The sequence below is a fragment of the Lipotes vexillifer genome, unplaced genomic scaffold (genome assembly GCF_000442215.2).
Source record: "Lipotes vexillifer unplaced genomic scaffold, Lipotes_vexillifer_v1.1 scaffold1136, whole genome shotgun sequence".
Classification (NCBI taxonomy): Eukaryota; Metazoa; Chordata; class Mammalia; order Artiodactyla; family Lipotidae; genus Lipotes; species Lipotes vexillifer.
The window spans coordinates 1,552,122-1,573,684 of record NW_006769631.1 but is presented as its reverse complement, the minus strand read 5'-3'; the positions used below and the strand labels follow the sequence as shown (position 1 = coordinate 1,573,684).

Below are 21,563 nucleotides of genomic sequence, written 5' to 3'. Positions count from 1 at the left end.
TTACACAGAATTGAGTACTATATTCAAATGATTGTAAGTTAAACAGACAAATATTACACACAATAAGCCTTTCTTAGGGAAGAAAACTACTGGCAAACTCAGATGCTATGGACCGACTGTGTCTCCCCCCAATTCATATATTGAAGCCTTAACCCCCAAAGTGACTGTATTTGGAGTTAGGGCCTTTTGCAGAAGTAATTAAGGCTAAATGGGGTTGTAAAAATGAGGCCCTGATCTGACAGAATCAATGTCTTTATAAGAGACACCAGAGAGCTTTCTCTCTCTCTCTCTCTCCCCGCGCCCCCCCGCCCCCCCCCCCCTCCGCATGCACATGCACCAAGGAAAGGCCATGTGAGGACTTAGTGAAAAGGCTGCCGTCTGTAAGCCAGGAAGACAGCCAGAAACTGAACTCTACCAGAAACTTGATCTTGGACTTCTAGCTTCCAGAACTGTGTGAAATGAATATTTGTTGTTTAAGCCACCCAGTCTGTGGCATTTTGTTATGGCAGCCCGAGCTGACTATTATACCAGGGATCATTTTCCCTTAATGTTAGTCTTTTAAAATGAGAATCAGGACATTTAAAAATTATTTTTTCTAAAGATAACACAAAAATGTTTTTATCTTAAGCAATTTCATTTTTCATTTTGGCAGCATCCAGATATAATTTGGGACAAGCTGACGTTTTTGCTGCATAGCTTTGCAGTACTTTTCATTATGAAACCGGTAAAGCTTTTTAAGATAAAACATGTGATCATCACGGGCTTGCTGCTATAGTACACAACACCAGGCAGCATGAAGTCAGTAATGGGAAGTCCAGAAGAGTTAGGTGTGAGCTACATACACAAGAGGATTTTATTGTTTCTAAATTAATTCTTCAATCTAGTTTATTTTTTCACAGCATTATGAATCATCAAAAAAGACACAAATTCTAAACTACATTCTAAATTTCTAAAACACTCACTTAAAATATGAATATTTTAGGTATAGACTATAATTTACCTATACTACCACTATTGCATAAATATAGATATCTCAGAGTTGTTCCATCAAAAGTACTAACTAAAGGTACACAAACCTTCTAATCTTAGCATATCCTATACTTGTTTCAATTTTTTTCTCTTCTTTTTTTTGGGGGGCCCTGCCACACAGCTTGCAGGATCTTAGCTCACTGACCAGGGATTGAACTCGTGCCCCCTGCAGTGGATGTGCAGAGTCCTAACCACTGGACTGCCGCCTGGGAATTCCCTCAATTTTTTTCTTAACTTTTTTGTTTTGGGTGGAAAAATCTCCTGTATCATTTCTATATTATCAAAAGCCAACAGAATTTTACTAAGAAAATTGTACCATTCATCCAGGGCTTCAGTAATGTGTCTTCCTGATGAGCACTTAGATTCAAAGGTGGCGGTGGCACTGATAAGCACAGAGGTTTGGGGCCCAGCGCTGCCAACTGACATTCACCAACCACATTACCTGTATTTTTAGAATCGTTGCTGTGTGAGCAGAAAAACCAAAATCAGAATTTAAATTTATTCTAAAAACATAAAGTAATGAGAATCAAATAAGTAGAAACACATCCTAATGATAGTATTGACGTAGTCTACATACTATGCTGTGTACTACCATCATATACTATGATTCTTCAGTATTTTCAATAGGTTGTTCCTGCCTTCTTAACTAGAAAACTGATATTTGTTAAATGGCTAGGGTATGGGTAGAAGTGGGGTGGTGGGGTTAAAACTAGAGCAAAGTATTTCTGATCATGTCAGACAAAAGGTTTGAGGAGGAACTGGACTAGCATCCAAATCCAGAAAAGATCATGCAATGATTCTATTAATAGTGCAATAAAATAAATGAATTGTAAGTTATTCTTCAGGACATGTATATATAATAAATTTATACATGTACTTGAGACCTTCCTTTGGGAAGAATGTATAAGAAATGTATTGTTCTAGGCTACTGATTTAAACAGCTTTGACTGTGTTCTAATATGTGAGATCCTATATAGCCAATTAAAAAAAACCCCTTAATTTGGAGGTCACTTAACCTAGAAAAATAAATAACTTAAGCAAGGAGGAGGGTGGAAAGTACCTCAGAGCTATCAGATATAAATGAATTTACTTTTTCAGAGAAAGACTTATACCCTCATTCAGATACTACAGTATTTTACCTTAAACACAATTCTAATAAAGCTTTTTCAGCTGGGGTTCCCTTGGCCAGCAGAGAGTAAAAATAGTAAGAAAAGGGGCCAATGCTTATAACAGCTGAAACCTAGTAGCACTGATGGGAGTTCAATAATTTCACACGAAATAAAAATATTTACTTCTCTCCCCAACTTGGGATATCATATGTGCAATTATCATACACCCTGAAATAAAACAAAATAAAAGCAGTAACATAAAACAAACAAATATGAATTATGGAATTTTATAGATGGAAAAGATTATCTAGAAAAATTCTTTTATTTTGATTGGGTAATGAAACCCAGGGTAATGTGGTGACTTACTCAATGTCACACTCCTGGTCATTATGGTAGAGCCAAGGTGATGACAAAACTGCACGTTGCAACTATTTAGCTTGTAAGCAAAATGTTTTTAACAGAAAAAAAAAGTTAACCTTGTCACATTTTCTTTTTAAGATCTTCAAGTGGGCATGAACCATATGGGCTTCTATGCCAATCTAATTCTTACCTAGGCTTTTCTTTAACATAATGGTTCTCAAACTTGAACATGTAGCAGGATTAGTTGGTGACTTTGTTGAAACACAGATTGATGGGCCCCATTTCCAGAGTTTCTGATTCAGTAGGTCAGGGGTGGGAACAAATAATTTACATTTATGACAAGTTCCCACATGATGCAGCTGCTCCAAGGACCACATGTTGAAAAACACTGTCTTAACATAAAAGAATTTTAACATATTTGTCACCTGACCTGACTGTGCCTTGCCTCAATAGCAAAATAGGTGTGTGGGGTGGATCAAATGACCTCCAAGGTGTCCTCTAAATTTAAATTTGGTATCTGTATATGTTCCAGTGAGTGTACTGTAGCTCTCAGTACTAATCGCTGCAGACATAGAAGATACCTGCAAATTGCAATGTTCCTCTGATTTCAGCTAGTCTTACCTTCATAGAAGTCACATACACATCTTTTTTTCTTTTATTTTATCACTATTCCTCATTCCTCCCTCAAAAAATATTTTAATGGCTCCAAACACTTAGTGATAGCTTTAAGGTAACTTACAATATCCCTGACATCTGTATACACCTGACACATTAATTAAATAATACCCATGTATTGTTTACGGCATAGTAGCCCAAGTATATACAGGAGAGAATGAAAAATATGCTCAAGATACAAATTACATGAATGACTATTTTAACATTATGTAATTAAAAGTTATGTTACAGACCTTTTGCAAACTTCATAAATATCTTCTTTTTCTTTTTGAATAGTCACCTTGTCCAAAAAACTACACTGTGAAGAGATTATGGTTAAATAGTATAAGTGACTATCTCTGCATTCCATATTAGGCTATGAGGCTTATCAGATCAGAATGTACTAGATGTTAATTAAACGACTAGCTTATGGTCAAGCAGGAAAATAATTCTACTCTACATTATTTAAAATATGAACACTGATTTTAAAATCTCTGCTGTTAAGAAAAACTAATATAAATCAATACATTTTTCCCAGTTTTTGATGTCACCTTTAATTATGCAAGCCACCATTTCTAATTATTTTGGACAATTAAAGTTATATTTCTTTTTATTCAGAAAAAAACAGCTTTGAGTGATTTTTATTTTTAGGTGGTATTTATCAACATAAATGTATTTTTCATTAGAAATATTTATATGTATTTAAAACATTGCTACACTTAAAGCACTTTACAATTAGTAATTAGTGTTTTGGGAATTGTGATTCTCTAATTATAAGAAAATTATACATACTAGACCTTTGAAAAAACAGGCACCAAGAAAATAAACACCCCAAATCACCCATCATTTGGGCAGCCAGAGATAACCACTTAATATCTTACTTTATATCTTTCTAGTCTTTTTGAAGTACACAATCATATTTTACAATAATGGCACACACTATATATACTATTGTAACTATAAAAATCAACTGAGTAACGTGAAACACTAGCAAATAGAAAGCTATACCATGTTCCTAGATGACAATGCTAAAGGTAAAACATGTTAATTGCCTGCAAATTAATTTATACATTTAAAAAATTACAATGTGTGTTTAAAGCTCTTAGAAGAATATAAGAATAGCCAGAAATATTTTAGATTTATAATACATGTTAGTATCTTTTAAAGCAAGCCTTCCTGACTGTTTTTATTTTTCAAGTAATTGACAGTATGGAATTGGTAAAGGACCTGAGCAATTAATGAAATAAAAGACAAGTAAAAGAATCATTCTATACATAAAAATTGAAACTATTAGAGGGCATTTGAAATTTGTGAGGAAATGATTCAATAAATAGTAACAGGGCTTCCCTGGTGGCACAGTGGTTGAGAGTCCACCTGCCAATGCAGGGGACATGGGTTCGTGCCCTGGTCCGGGAAGATCCCACATGCCGCGGAGCGGCTGGGCCCGTGAGCCATGGCCGCTGAGCCTGCGCGTCCGGAGCCTGTACTCCGCAACGGGAGAGGCCACAGCAGTGATAGGCCCGCACACCACAAAAAAATAAAAAAATAAATAGTAACAGAACAACAGGCTAGCTGACTGGATGGAAAAAAGCTTGGTACCAATTCACCATATGCCAAAATACTTTAAGTTCATTAAAGATTTAAATATAAAAAATACTGAAAGTATCAAAAATAAAATAAAGGTGAGTAGTTATATAATTTGGAGGCTGGAGAAAGCCTAAGCTGACACCAAAGGCAGAAACCATGAATTACAGTATCGGTAGGCTTGAATACAAACATTTAAAATATTTTCATATGCTAAGATGACAGAAGTCACCTGTCAAAATAAGAACAGAAAGGTTACATTGTTTCTACTTTTTTTCTTCCAAGATAAAATTTAAATTTATACTGATAAAAAATTTAAACATAATAAATAACACCAAAAAAGCACTAGAAAAAGATACAGGTGAACATTTTTGATCCAGAAACGGGGAAGGGTTTCTCTAAATACAACTCATAACTCAAATATCATAAAATAAAACATACATTTGAGGGGCTTCCCTGGTGGCACAGTGGTTGAGAATCTGCCTGACAATGCAGGGGACACGCAGACCTTTTGCAAACTTCATAAATATCTTCTTTTTCTTTTTGAATAGTCACCTTGTCCAAAAAACTACACTGTGAAGAGATTATGGTTAAATAGTATAAGTGACTATCTCTGCATTCCATATTAGGCTATGAGGCTTATCAGATCAGAATGTACTAGATGTTAATTAAACGACTAGCTTATGGTCAAGCAGGAAAATAATTCTACTCTACATTATTTAAAATATGAACACTGATTTTAAAATCTCTGCTGTTAAGAAAAACTAATATAAATCAATACATTTTTCCCAGTTTTTGATGTCACCTTTAATTATGCAAGCCACCATTTCTAATTATTTTGGACAATTAAAGTTATATTTCTTTTTATTCAGAAAAAAACAGCTTTGAGTGATTTTTATTTTTAGGTGGTATTTATCAACATAAATGTATTTTTCATTAGAAATATTTATATGTATTTAAAACATTGCTACACTTAAAGCACTTTACAATTAGTAATTAGTGTTTTGGGAATTGTGATTCTCTAATTATAAGAAAATTATACATACTAGACCTTTGAAAAAACAGGCACCAAGAAAATAAACACCCCAAATCACCCATCATTTGGGCAGCCAGAGATAACCACTTAATATCTTACTTTATATCTTTCTAGTCTTTTTGAAGTACACAATCATATTTTACAATAATGGCACACACTATATATACTATTGTAACTATAAAAATCAACTGAGTAACGTGAAACACTAGCAAATAGAAAGCTATACCATGTTCCTAGATGACAATGCTAAAGGTAAAACATGTTAATTGCCTGCAAATTAATTTATACATTTAAAAAATTACAATGTGTGTTTAAAGCTCTTAGAAGAATATAAGAATAGCCAGAAATATTTTAGATTTATAATACATGTTAGTATCTTTTAAAGCAAGCCTTCCTGACTGTTTTTATTTTTCAAGTAATTGACAGTATGGAATTGGTAAAGGACCTGAGCAATTAATGAAATAAAAGACAAGTAAAAGAATCATTCTATACATAAAAATTGAAACTATTAGAGGGCATTTGAAATTTGTGAGGAAATGATTCAATAAATAGTAACAGGGCTTCCCTGGTGGCACAGTGGTTGAGAGTCCACCTGCCAATGCAGGGGACATGGGTTCGTGCCCTGGTCCGGGAAGATCCCACATGCCGCGGAGCGGCTGGGCCCGTGAGCCATGGCCGCTGAGCCTGCGCGTCCGGAGCCTGTACTCCGCAACGGGAGAGGCCACAGCAGTGATAGGCCCGCACACCACAAAAAAATAAAAAAATAAATAGTAACAGAACAACAGGCTAGCTGACTGGATGGAAAAAAGCTTGGTACCAATTCACCATATGCCAAAATACTTTAAGTTCATTAAAGATTTAAATATAAAAAATACTGAAAGTATCAAAAATAAAATAAAGGTGAGTAGTTATATAATTTGGAGGCTGGAGAAAGCCTAAGCTGACACCAAAGGCAGAAACCATGAATTACAGTATCGGTAGGCTTGAATACAAACATTTAAAATATTTTCATATGCTAAGATGACAGAAGTCACCTGTCAAAATAAGAACAGAAAGGTTACATTGTTTCTACTTTTTTTCTTCCAAGATAAAATTTAAATTTATACTGATAAAAAATTTAAACATAATAAATAACACCAAAAAAGCACTAGAAAAAGATACAGGTGAACATTTTTGATCCAGAAACGGGGAAGGGTTTCTCTAAATACAACTCATAACTCAAATATCATAAAATAAAACATACATTTGAGGGGCTTCCCTGGTGGCACAGTGGTTGAGAATCTGCCTGACAATGCAGGGGACACGGGTTCGAGCCCTGGTCTGGGAAGATCCCACATGCTGTGGAGCAACTAGGTCCGTGAGCCACAACTACTGAGCCTGCGCGTCTGGAGCCTGTGCTCCGCAACAGGAGAGGCCGTGATAGTGAGAGGCCCGAGCACCGCGATGAAGAGTGGCCCCCGCTCGCTGCAACTAGAGGAAGCCCTCATACAGAAACGAAGACCCAACACAGACAAAAAATAAATAAATTAAATTAATTAATTAAAACAACAACAACAACAAAAAACCACATACATTTGACTAAATAAAAATAAAAAGCTCCTTCAAGGTAAAACCAAACTATTAAAGATGGCATTTGAAACCAAGTCAAACACAAATGAAAACCAAGTCAAACACAAATGAGAAAACAGGAAAAAGTTATGGCAACATATGACAAAGAACAAATATGCTGAATATATGAAAAGTTCCTGCAAATAAAAAAAGACCAAAATCCCAAAAGAAAAATGGGCAAAGGATGTAAAAGAGAAGTTCACAGAAGAAAATGTAAATGGCTTTTACACATACTAAAAGATGCTTAACTAGACTCATAAGAGAAAAGCAAATGAAAAGTCATTTGTAAAAATGTACAGATGGACAAAAATAAAAAAATTTTAATACTGAGTTGGTGAGTGTGTGGGGGAGAAAACTGTCATTCCCATACAATGTTGATGGAAGCATAAATCAAAGCAATCTCTATGTAGGGCAATCTGAAAATTCTACTTCTAAGAATTAATCCAAAAATGCTTGCACATATGCAAAATGCCTTATGCTCAAGGATGCATAATGCAACAATGTTAAAATAGCAAAAAATGGGAACAAACCAAGTGTCCATCAACAGTGTAACTTGTTGAATAGAGTATACCCATATAGTGGATAATTATATAATTGTAGAAACAAAGTATCATTACATACATGGAAAGGAAACAATCTCCATTATACATTAAGTTAAAAAAAGACAAAGAATGATAAGCTGTCATTTGTATAAAATTAAAAAGAATATACACAATAGGTCCAGTTTGAGAAATGGCAAATAAGCATCTCTTATTGGGCTAATCCTTCTTCAGGTAACAACTATAACTCTCAGATGAACTATAAAAAAAACTCTGCCTGAAAACACTGGAGAGATATGAAAAGTAGGCAGAATCTGGAGGAAAAGAGGGAATGACACTGGGTAACAGTCATGTTTTTATGGATTTATTCTTAAAGAGAGGCCTTAATTGGTTGGAACCACTGGGGAAGGCTAAAAATTTGCCATACTGACACAAAGAACCAGAAGACAGAGTACAGGGCAAAGTCAGAAACTGGGAAGTGAGGCTGGGAATCCTGGAAATGGGAGAGCCTAAGAGAGAAAGCCCCAAATCTGCTTTAAACTTGGTCCAAATCTCTAGCTGACCCTTGAACTACACCTTTGTAAGGTAGACTCCAAACAACCCAGATGACACTAAACGAACTGAATAAACATTTCAACTGCCTACTACCGCAGGGGAGTAACCTGGAGGCCAAGTCCACCCAAGTTAAAACCTAAGCATGCAATTACCAGACAGCCCAGCAACTGCAAACTTGGGCATTTATTTCAAAATACCAAAGTTACAGAGATGGAAAACATATTAATGGTTACTAAGGTTACGGAAGTTAGGGGTAGGGAGGGATGTGTGACAAAGGGGTAGCATAAGGAATATCTTTGTAGCGATGGTATAATTATCATGATTGCAGTGGTGGCTACAAAAATCTGCACACTTGATAATATACACAGAACTACATACACTCATTATACTAATACTAAATTTCTGCTTCTGATATTGTGCTTTAAGATGTAATCATGGAAGAAAACTACTTTTGCAACTTTCTGTGAATTTACAATCGTTTCAAAATAAAAATTAAAAAGTACACTATCATTTCAACTATCTGGGGCTCAAAACTAGAATCATTAAGCAACTACTACCATGGTAAATCTAAAAATTGTTATATATGGATTCTGGGTATAACTGATATACAAGAGAAAGAAAAAACAAGGTCTGTAGAAAAGACAGAAATATATATATATGTAAAAGATCAGTAAGGAAGCATTTCTAAAAATTCACAGAAAACCATACATAAAAGCAGAAAAGTGGCAGGCTAGACATATGTCCTATAAATCAACCTATTTACCCTCTAAAGTTCCTAAAATATAAGGTGAGAGATGGATAAAGTTTGTTAATTCCCAAATTTGGGGGCCAGATATTTTAATGACAAATATTATTGACAGGGTCATGTATCAATATTTTCTAAAGACTTGCTACTTTGAAGCTTACCACGGTATCAGAAAGATAAAAGTATCATTCCCCTTCCCTTAAACAAATCCAAAAAGTTAGTACCACACTAGGAAGTAGATAAATGATTTTGGGGATTATTTTTAAAAGAGCTAATATTGAAAATAGTCTACATCTTTAAATATTTAGTGTTAAGAGCTCAGTGAATTCTGGCAAACATCTCTTAAAATCTATCCTTGCAGAATTGAAAGCAAAAAGTCTTCTCTTCTGCTTTAAGTAGAATAGAATACAAACTGTTTATTTTTTAATGCTTTAGAGCAAAGGTTGGCAAGCTATGGCAAGCTATAGCCTGCAGGTTGCCTGTTTTTGTAAATAAAGTTTTATTTGAACACAGCAATTGACATTTGTTTACATATTGTCTATGGCTTCTCTCTCCTTACAATAACAGAGCTGAGTAGCTAGGACAGCAACCATATGGCCCACAAAGCCAGACAAGTATTTACTATCTAGTCTTAAAGAAAAGGTTTGCTAACCCCTGCTATAGAGTCAAGGGATTCTACTGTGTGACCCTGGACAAGATACTAAATCTCAGTTTTTTCATCTGCAAAGGGAAATAGCAGTATGCACTTCATGCGCAGTAAAGGATTAACTCAGTAAATCTGGGTTGTCCATATGCCGTATGTTAAAGGCCTGGCCTGTGACCTGCTCCTAGAAGGTAACTTATAAGCCCTTGGAATATGCTGCTTGATTGTGTGTCTTTGTTTACCTGGGTGTCTGGGATCACAACAGATAATGTAAGCTAACAGTGTAATTTATGGAAGAGGCCTTGGGCCACTCCAGAAAGTCTTTGTGATTTATGACGGGGTCCTTGAGCCATGTGGTATCAGCTTGACCTCTGGAGGGACTGGATGGAGACTGAGTGACTAAGGTCAGCTATGCAGATGGTCAACCATGCCTATGTGACTGACCCCAATAAAAACCCTGACCAAGCTTCAGGCAAGTCCCTGGCTGGCAATATTCTGTTTTTGTCATACATCACTCCTGGGAGAAGCAAGCAGTGCCCACGTGACTCTATTGGGAGAGAAAAACTGGAAGCTTGTACTCAGTTTCTCCTGTGCTCTGCCCTATGTGACTCTTTCTTTTGTTGACTTTAATCTGTATTCTTCCACTGAAATAAACTGTAACCTTGAGTTACAATAACAGCTTTGCTGACCTCTGTGAGTTCTCCTAGCACATCACTGAACCTGAGGGTGGCTTTGGGAACTCCTGAACAGCACCTCCTTATATCATAGGGATAAGATATAACCAGTGCTAAGTCTCTAGCACTGGCTGGCTGGCATTTAATAAAGGTTCAATACATAGTGGCTGTTATCATCAAACCATTAAGCAAGTACTTTGTGATATTTTTATTCATGCTACAGGACACTTCTAACACTTAAAGACTTTTTTTTTTGGATGTGGACCATTTTTTAAAGTCTTTATTGAATCTGTTACAATATTGCTTCTGTTTTATGTTTTGGCCCCGAGGCATGTGGGATCTTAGCTCCCCAACCAGGGATCGAACCTGCACCCCCTGCACTGGAAGGCAAAGTCCTAACCACTGGACCTCCAGGGAAGTCCCTAAAGACTACTTTCAAATGAGGTTTACATTCAATATTCATTCAACAACCATTTGGGACTTCCCTGGCTGTCCAGTGGTTAAGATTCTGCACTTCCATTGCAGGGCACACAGGTTTGATCCCTGGTCGGGGAACTAATATCCTGCATGCCGTGCGGAGCGGCCAAAAAAACCCAATCATTTGTGTTATTACTCTGTATCAGCCACTGTTCTAGGTGCTAAAGATTCATTTGTGAGCAAAATGGACAAAAATCTTTGCCTTCATGGAGTTTCATTCTAGCAGGAAGAGACGGAGGTAAACATAAATAAGTAAATGTAAAGTATATTATATCATGATAAGTACAAGAAAGGGGGATATGAAATGTTGACAGAACGGAGAATACTGGAATTTTAGGTTGGATGGCTATGGGAGGTCTCTCTGAGAACATGAAATTTGAGTAAAGATGTGAAGGAAATAAGAAAGTAAACTACATCTTTTTTTTTTTTTAGGAGATAAAATGGCAAGGGCAAAGGCTGTGAAGTGGGAGAAAGCCTGGTTTGTTCCAAGAACAGCAAGGAGGCTAATGTGGTCAGAGTAAAATGGATAAGGAGAGTAGTCAGAGACCAGAGAGGTAACAACGTAGGGGAGGGGTAGGGGGAACAGATAAAGGGCCATGTAGGTCACAGTAAGGAATCTGAATATTAAAAGCCACTGGAGGGCTTCCCTGGTGGTGCAGTGGTTGAGAGTCCGCCTGCCGATGCAGGGGACACGGGTTCGTGCCCCGGTCCGGGAAGATCCCACATGCCGTGGAGCGGCTGGGCCCGTGAGCCATGGCCACTGAGCCTGCGCGTCCGGAGCCTGTGCTCCGCAACGGGAGAGGCCACAGCAGTGAGAGGCCCGCGTACCGCAAAAAAAAAAAAAAAAAAAAAAAAAAAGCCACTGGAGAGTTTGAAGCAGAAGAATAACATGATCTAATTTATGCTATGTTGAGAATAAACTACAAGAGGACAATATCAGAAGCTGGAGAAATGTTAGGAGACCCACTGCAGTAATTCATGCAGGAGATGATATTAGGCGGGGGCCTGGGCCTGGGCCTGTATGGTATGTGTGGGAGTGATGAAAAGTGAATAATTTCTAGACATCATCTGAAGCTAAGGCCAGCAGGATTTCCTTACAGCCTGGATATGGAGTGAGAGAAAAAGAAAGTAAAATCCAAGGTTTTTGAGCCTAAATAACTTATATAGAGTTGCCTTTAATAGAAAAGGGGAAAATTACAGGAACGGCTGGTTTGTGGTAGGGTAGGGGACATCTAACAGGAGGTCAGTTTTGAACACGTTAAGTTTGAGAAGTATAATTGGACATCCAAGTGGAAAAATCAAACAGGCAACTAGACAGAAGGGTCTGCAGCTCAGAGATGATGTTCAAGCTGGAGATATCAATTTGAGAGTCTTAGCACACAGATGGCATTCAATGCAATGAGGTTGGATGAGACCATCTAAGGAGCAAACCTAGACAGGAAAAAAGAACAGACTCCTGGTCTAGGCACTGGGTCGCTCCAACATGTAGAGGTCAGGGAGATCAGGAGAGACCAGCGAAACCAACTGGGAAGTTGCAGACAGACAGGACACTAGGCATGCATGTTTAACCTGAAAGCCATGTGAAAAAAATATTTCAAGGAAAGCATGATCAACTGTTAAATACTGGTGATAGGTTAAGTAAGATTAAGACTGAACTATGTCTATTAGACTCAGCAACGAGCAGGTCACTGGAGAGTTTAAGACAGGTAGTTTTGGTAGAGGTGAAGGTGAGTATCTTTGGAACTGGAGGAGAGAAACTGGGGATAGAGGGTCTAGACAAGTCTTTGGAGAAACAGGATGACAGGTGAAAAGGAAAATGGGACCATGAAAATGTATTTTTGGTTTTGTTTGAAGATGGGAGAAAAGCATGCTTATGTTGAAGAGAATGATCCAGTAATGAAAGGAGATTTACTGGAGTAGTGTTTTAAGAGGGAAGAGATGGATTCTAGCACACAGGTGAAGGGAATAGCCTTGGCCTGTTCATCCAGTGTAATAGAAGTGAAGCTGGAGTTTTGGGAACAGGTGCAGGTAGGTGGCCTAATGTATTGGTAGGAACTTCTTTTCCAATTACTTCAATTTTCTTGTTAAAGCAGGAAACAAGGTTGTTAGCTATGAGGACAAATGAGGAGGAATAAGGAGAAAGAAACATGAAATAGTTGTCTAGGAGTCAATTAAATTATTCAAAAGGTTAAGACAATCATACACATTATCCGGCAGATAACTGATACCCCAAATTTTCTCCATATCATACACCAGTGGTATGTTCCAACATCAAGTTAGGTTTAGCTCCAATTCCTATGCCTTCTACATCTGTGGTCGAATAACTGATGCTTGCATTCATAGCACTCAGGCACTACGATATTGTAAAATTTCAAAGAAGATTAAATGATATTCAGTACTTTGTACTTAGTGAGGCAGGAAGATATGTAGCAATTTAGAAAGATTTACACAGGTTTAAGAACTTTAGGATTCTAAAAAGCTAAATATATAATTAAACAGCACACCCCATTTTCCCAGACAAGTGAAACTCTATTAATACTGTGCTTATGGCAAGCATCAAGCAGTATGTCCCATGGCCAGAATGACGTGACTCTTTTACTCAACAAAAAGGCCATTCCCTTGTCACCTGACAGCACTGCTAAGATGGACTTCTGTATTTACCACTATCTGGACCAAGAAATAAGAAAATGGACCAAGAAATAAGAAAATGCAAAAGATTCCCTAGTACCTTTTCATCCAAGTCTGAACTTTTTGTGTGTTCACTGACGTCTCCCAGTTTTTCATTTGAAGAAGTCTCATTAGTAACTTCACCTAAGGAAATGTTTGCACCTTTGGAATCATGTTTTATCTCACTTGCTGAAAAGAAATAATATTCAACTGTAGAAACTTTAAATGACAAAATAACCAAGTCATTTAAAGATTGTTCTAAAAATGAGTTAGAATTCAGAGACTCTTTTAAAGTCCAATGTGACAAATATGAAGCAGCATTTTCAGCAAATTATACATTTATTCCTCCCTCTCTATCAAAATAACTCCATTACATGGTATAAAAAGAATTGGCAGTAAGACAAAATTGAGACATAAAGATAAATTTAACAATCTTTCTTGATCATGTCCAGCTATTTTTCAATATATTTTTTAAATTTGAAAGTTTTTGAAATTAACTTTCAAATTATTTCCTGTAAAGATTCAGTTATTTAAACTTAGGATTAGCTATTATTAAAAAAATATTAAAAAGGACTCAGATTTAAAATGTGGTAAAGCTTAAATATATATTTCAATTTCAAAAATGAGACTACAAAAATTGCTAAGGTCAATTATCTTTTGTAGATAAAGCCTAACAAAGTTATTTATTAAATAGTCAACTGGAAACTTTCTCAAAATCTGATCTGCCAACCAGGCAAAACTGAGGAAAACTGACAAACTGTAAAACATGGTTGACAGACTCTAAAATGAAAAGCTCCCTATTTTAATGAATTCATTCTGACTATGCCTAAATAGAGATATAAAAATACTTCAATATTACACATTCTGAAAATGTCAAATTTTACCTGCTGACAAGGAAGCACAGATCTCTGACTTCATCAATTCAGGATCCAGTACAGGGAGTTCTCTATTATAAAGCAAACAGAGCTTACACATTATAACATATTCTAGCAGAACTATCCACTCCTCTAAACATTACACAATACTAGCTTTAGCAGCCTGGTGAACATCAGCTCAAGTCCTCCAAGGCCAGAGTACTATTCTGGGATAGCACACCCAATCAGATTCTGCATTTGGTTCTTTAATCACATTCGCCACAATTGTTAGGGAGTGCTGCCACTCAAACTTTGCTGCTCAGAGAGAACTGATGACATATACCAAGCAGTTAAAACATTTTTAAAGTATTACACCAATGCAAGATAATGTTTACCTCCTACCCTTAAGCATGTGTATGTATGTCTTACCGCCAATGAAAAAGGAAGAGTGTGAGAGCAGTTTGAATCTCTTTTTTGTAGTCTCTGAAGACAACCTAAGGTCTAAAGGTAACAGCTATGGAGATCAGAGTTAAACCAACCTGGGTTCAAATATTGTTCTGCCACTTACTATGTCAACCGTGGCAAAATTATTTAAATTCTTTGAGTCTAACCATATCTGTAAAATGAGAATACCACCTACCCACGAGGTTATTGTGAGGATTAAATAAGATAAAATGTCCTTAAAGCCAATGGCATAGGCTCAACAAATGAAAACTACAGCTATAGGAGCCACTCAAAAACAAGTGGCCAGGGCTTCCCTGGTGGCGCAGTGGTTGGGAGTCCGCCTGCCGATGCAGGGGACACGGGTTTGTGCCCCGGTCCGGGAAGATCCCAGATGCTGCGGAGTGGCTGGGCCCGTGAGCCATGGCCGCTGAGCCTGCATGTCCAGAGCCTGCGTGTCCAGAGCCTGTGCTCCGCAACGGGAGAGGCCACAACAGTGAGAGGCCCATGTACAGCAAAAAAGAGAAAAAAACAAGTGGCCAAACACTATTCCATTTTTAAAAACTTGGACAAAAGTATATAAAAGTACACAGAATAAAATATAATAGGACTTCCCTGGTGGCGCAGTGGTTAAGAATCCGCCTGCCTGGACAAGAATAAAGATGCAGACGTAGAGAATGGACTTGAGGACACAGGGAGGGGGAAGGGTAAGCTGGGACGAAGTGAGAGAATGGCATGGACATATATACACTACCAAATGTAAAATAGATAGCTAGTGGGAAGCAGCTGCATAGCACAGGGATGTCAGCTCGGTGCTTTGTGACCACCTAGAGGGATGGGGTAGGGAGGGTGGGAGGGGAGGCGCAAGGGAGAGGGGATATATGTATACATATAGCTGATTCACTTTGTTACACAGCAGAAACTAACACAACATTGTAAAGCAATTATACTCCAATAAAGATGTTAAAAAAAAGTAAGTGCATTTATATAACTTTAAGTTTATAGACACATGTATGAAAACCAATGGCTTTTTAAATTAAATGATATACTTTGTGAGAGGGATTTTCCTTCCAAGTTTCAATGTTACCTCAATTATTCAGAACCTTAATTCTGCTTTTTAAAAAAATTTTCTCTGAAAATAGTATCGTCTTTGATTTTCTGCTTTGTACTATCTTATCATTTAAAAACACTTGTGTATATAACAAAAAAAAAGGAATCCGCCTGCCAATGCAGGGGACACGGGTTCGAGCCCTGGTCCAGGACGATCCCACATGCCGTGGAACAACTGAGCCCTTGCGCCACAACTATTGAGCCTGCGCTGTAGAGCCCGTGAGCCACAACTACTGAGCCCACGTGCCACAACTACTGAAGCCCGCGTGCCTAGAGCCCATGCTCCGCAACAAGAGAAGCCACCACAATGAGAAGCCCGCACACTACAACAAAGAGTAGCCCCCGCTCGCCGAAACTAGAGAAAAGCCCTCGTGCAGCAATGAAGACCCAACGCAGCCAAAAATAAATATAAAATAAATAAATTTTAAAAAAGAATGGGAAAATAAAAGTACAAACAAGACACAAATATATACAAATCTCCCCCAATTCATACCTCTTGACTCATATCTGTCTACTAGAATATCTCCATTTCAGTATTTCAAAGGTCTCTCCAACTCAACATGTCTAAATTTGACCTCATGACCAGCATCCCTCCCCAATCCTGCCTGTTTTCATCAGAGAACTGTAATGCCCTTCTTTGAAACAAGAGAAACCAGGTATCATCCTTAACTCCTACCTCTAACCTCGCCCCCATTTGATTAATCAGTCTTCACTTCCTAACCCTCTCTCAAATCCACTCCCACTTCTGGTTGAAGTCACCATGTCCTTTGGTCTAATTACGACAATAGCTCCTTGCCAATTTGTTCTCCACACCAGAGCTATCATGATTTTTAAAATGTAAATCTGATCAAATTCTCTACTGGAAGTAAAGTCCTTCAGTGAATCCCTATATACTCTTAGGATAAAGTTCAAACTCACCATGAATTCTAGTTTGTCTAGAATGATCTGTGTATGCCTCTTATCTTGGCATATTAATTATTAATACCTCCCCCCACATTTCCCTCTCAAAATTTTTGCAATTCAGAAGATCAATTCTATGGTCATCCTATTTACAAAGCCCTGAACGACTGAGCTTTCTGCATATTCTGTAGGTTCATTTCTTGCCACCTGAACACTAAGCCATGGGATGTTATTTCTGTCTCTCAGTTGTAACATGCTCTTCCCTGCAGGCCTACCTATAGACTACTTCTTCCCTCTCAATTTTCTACTCACTTTTCTTCACCTATTGCCTAGTTCCTATTCATTCTTTAGTGTTCAACTTAAATGTTACTAGGGCGAGGAAGCCTTCAACACCTTGCACTTTTCCTATCATATTTTATTGTATTTGCTTAATCATTTGCAGCCCTTGATAGACTAAAAGCTCTGTGATAACAAGGTCCATGTGCATCTAGTTGCTAACCATATACTCAGCACCTAACATCCTCCTGGCCAGACACTAGGGAGACTCAAATGAAGATGCCTCTCTCCTGTCTACAAACTCCCAGCATAGGAGGAGGTGCACATACAAGCAGACATAATATACTGAGATCTGTGCCAAGAGAACTACTGGAACAAATCCCTAGAATAATATCTCAGATGTGATTTAGAGGACAAATGAATGAAAAGAAAGGAACTTTTGGATAAAGAAACACATGCAAAAGGATTCAGATAATGACATATTGTGGAAACAGTGAGCTGCCTGCTCTGCTTATCTTTTATTAGCCTCCCCCCACACTTTCCTCCCCACCAACCCCATAGCTGCCAAAGACAGAATGGATGCAGATCCACCAAAGAGCCATAATAAGCCATGCCAATCAATTTAGACTCTCTCCTCAGGTGGCTGAAAGCCCCCGGAGCACTGTAAGCAGTCACAGGCAGATCAATTTCTACTTCAAAATATTACTGTGGAGGAGGATATACTAAGAGATTTCAGGAAGATTAACCAGGAGCTAATTGCAATAATTTAGAAGAAATATGAGTAAGATAGTAGCAGTGAGAATTGAGAGAAAGGAAAAACCATGAGAGATATTCAAGGTAATAGCATGAATAGGATTAATTGACTCAATAAACAGAGAATTGAGGGCTGTTTCTAATTATACTGAAAGTTACATTCACAAATAGGTACAGCCCAGACACACAGGTTATTCCTTAAAAAAAAAAAAACCCCAAAACCCAAAAAAGTAAATAAGTATAGCAAGTGTACTGCTTTAATTTCAAAGTATTACAATAGTATTTTTAATACTGCTGGTATAGTTCATTAGAGTGAGAAACTTTTTACTATGAATAAGTAACTTACAAGGAAGGTAAAACTGCACATGCCACTCTTGTTATAAGTAATTTAGTTTTGTTTTGAATTTGCAAGGCACAAAGAGATATGAAAAACTTAAATTCAACTAGATTAGGAAAAATAAAATTGTAACCCCCGTAAATATATTACAGCTTTGCATTAGTGGAGTAGAAAGGGGGAAAAATGAAGGGTAGAAGGAGGAAAGGAGAGAAACAGACTTGGGTGAGGCTACAGAATACAGGAAGCAAAAGAGAAGATCTGAGCAAAAAGGAGAGGAGAATAAGAGAGGCTTCTGAAGAACTACATAGATTACATCAGGTTTATCCTCTAATAGAGCATTTTTCAAGGGGGTGATGTAATTTAATGGGTTCCAACCAGGATTTTTAAATAAAACAGAATAAAATACAAAATATGATACTAGACCACATGTAGTAAGGGAAATACTATTTTTATAAATCTATTGTCTTACATATTCATAGGTAGGTACCAGACTGTAATGTAAAATATATCTTTAGTATGGATAACTGACAAACAGGTTTGAAGACGACAGCTCTAGAATAATTATTAGCAGAAAAAGCTTGAAAACTAAGAGAATGTTATTGCCCAAGAAAAGTTCAGGATGTTATTGCTCAAGAAAAATTCAGAAAAATTTCCCAAGAAAAATTCAGAATGCCCAAGAAAAATTCAGAATGTTATTGCTTCCTTTTGAGATGCTAACTAGCTGAATGCAGTCAATGTTCACTTATTTACACACTCACATATTGTTTGCGAAAAGGACTACCATAAACTTACTGGGGCAATTAATTCTGCAGATAACAGTGGCCAAAAACAGAAATATCACAGTATCCAATTCACTGGGCCAGAGGTTCCCAAGCCTGATGCCAGGATGTGAGGTGCTCGGTCTCCTGATACTACAAACGATAACTCCATCAAGTACAGTACCATTTATTTCAGCAAAAACAAACAATGGTTTATGTGGTCCAAAAGAGAAAAAAGTAAAAACCAGAATGATGCTTCTTCATACTGCACCACCTGCTACTTTAAAGAGAAGGATGAGGGCTTCCCTGGTGGCGCAGTGGTTGCGAATCCGCCTGCTATTGCATGGGACACAGGTTCAAGCCCTGGTCCGGGAAGATCCCACATCCCGCGGAGCAACTAAGCCCGTGCATCACAACTACTGAAGCCCGTGTGCCTAGAGCCCATGCTCCGCAACAAGAGAAGCCACCGCAATGAGAAGCCCGCACACTGCAACGAAGAGTAGCCCCCGCTCCCCACAACTAGAGAAAGCCCCCGTTCAGCAACAGAGACCCAACGCAGCCATAAATAAATAAATGAATTAATTTAAAAAAATAAAGAGGAGGATGAGATGAGAGAGGAAAGGGGTCAAAAAGTAAATAACGTTCTGTGGCAGTCTATAGAATAATGGATTTGAAGCCATGTAAAAAACCAAAGTGCCACTCTTCCAGCATGCTGTTTTGGGGAGGGGAGATCGACTTTGGAGCACTTTGCCCTGTGCCCAGATCTCAGCTGTGATACTTACTAGTTGTGTGTCCTTTGGAAAGTTAATGACTTTGACTCAATTTTAAAGATATGGTCAGTTTCAATCTCAGAATTGTTCTACTTAATGAAATGGCATAAGTAATGTACCTAGCACAGGGCAGACACTAAATGTCAGTTCTTACAATTAAGTGTAAAATTGTGCATTATAGAGTGCCTCAGATATTCAGTGGACAGGGAGAATGGAGTAAGATGAGCTTCTTGAAAGACAGGCCAAGGAGTCTGAATATATGAGGGAAAGAAAGAGAATGACCTTTACTTTTGCTGGAAACCATTTTTTGTTTTTGTTTTTGGGTTTTTTTTGGTCATTTGGTATTGTAAACCTGGTAACAGAGGCCAGTCTCTTGGGGAACAAACTGATTCCCCAAAATCTGAGAAAGTAAGTGGGGTGGATTTCTTGAGACAGTATAATTTACCCAGGATAGATCCATGCTAGGCATGGTCTAATGGGACTCAAATGCCTGAGCAAAAGTAATAGGCATTTATTTTCTGTACAGTGGTGCTAGGTATTTTTCCCCCTAGAAGTTTATTATTTACCAGCTCTAGAATGTACAATGGCTTTTCATGGATTTAAGTCCAAGTTGCAAAGGTGGTATAAATGATCCAAATTGATCACCAGCACCAATTCTATACCAAGTTCAAATTTTGATGCCTAATTTTCCAACCTTCTTAGTCTGGTATCACCCTACTTATCAAGCCTATTTTTACTATTCTTAAACATCTATCTGCTTTAGAAAATAAGGATTCACTGTCTCCATTTACATATATTCTAATGCTTGAGAAACAGCCTACAACATAGTAGGAATTGAAACCTTAATTCTCTCCCCTCCCTCAATGTATGAGTGACTGGGTTTACAAAGGCAAATGAAACATGGACATTTCCCACCCTCAAGAAGTCCAACAGCTTATGTGAGCCATGGAATACAAGATATGGTACACAAAAGTTAAATATCTGTCTCACACACACACAAAGAGAAAATGATGTTCCCATGGAAAAGTGTCTGAGATATCTACTCTAAACCAAGAACTTATTATAGAGGATAATACCAGAAACAAAAAGGAAAGAAAGAAAGAAAAATAGAGAATATACACAAGAGTATATATTCTTGTGCAACTGTATTTACATTGGTGGGTAGCAAGATGAAAATTAGACTGTATTCAGTAACAAAAAGTATGTTCTCCTCTCAAGACTTCACTGAACTCATTAAATGTTGCATCTACAAAGAAAATAAAACAAGACTAATAACTGTGTTTATAATGAAATGGGCAAATGAAACATATTTTATCAAAATTATTAAGGTCTACTAGATTAGTGTATGTTTTGTTGGCTAAAGTTAAATTTTCTGATTCCTGTTGTGTAATCAGGCCTGTACAATGCTCTTAGTTGGCTGACTCAATCTGTTGAGCTCCTAACTATGTGAAGATTAAAAAAAAAGTAATCATGTTATTTGGTTTTTTGCTATTAAGTTGTATGAATTCCTTATGTATTTTGGATATTAATCTTTCATCAGATACATGATTTGCAAATACTTTCTCCCATTCCATAGGCTGCCTTTTCATTTTGTCTAGACAAATAGTGTACGATCTCACTTATATGTGGAATCTAAAAGAAAGAACTCATAGGAACAGAGATGAATGTGTCAGCTAACCTTATT

The 21,563-nt window shown here is 37.4% G+C and overlaps 1 protein-coding gene across 1 annotated transcript in view; it reads right to left on the bottom strand.

The window, feature by feature from the left end:
* Positions 1-21,563, bottom strand: part of TOPAZ1 (testis and ovary specific TOPAZ 1) — a 70,433-nt gene that overhangs the window by 41,456 nt on the left and 7,414 nt on the right. Inside the window, exons 3-6 of the mRNA XM_007445705.1 lie at positions 14,565-14,626; positions 13,742-13,869; positions 5,245-5,309; positions 1,346-1,491 (exon numbers count right to left, since the gene is read on the bottom strand). Of these exons, the coding sequence (XP_007445767.1) occupies positions 1,346-1,491; positions 5,245-5,309; positions 13,742-13,869; positions 14,565-14,626 (401 nt within the window). The remainder of the gene's footprint in view (positions 1-1,345; positions 1,492-5,244; positions 5,310-13,741; positions 13,870-14,564; positions 14,627-21,563) is intronic.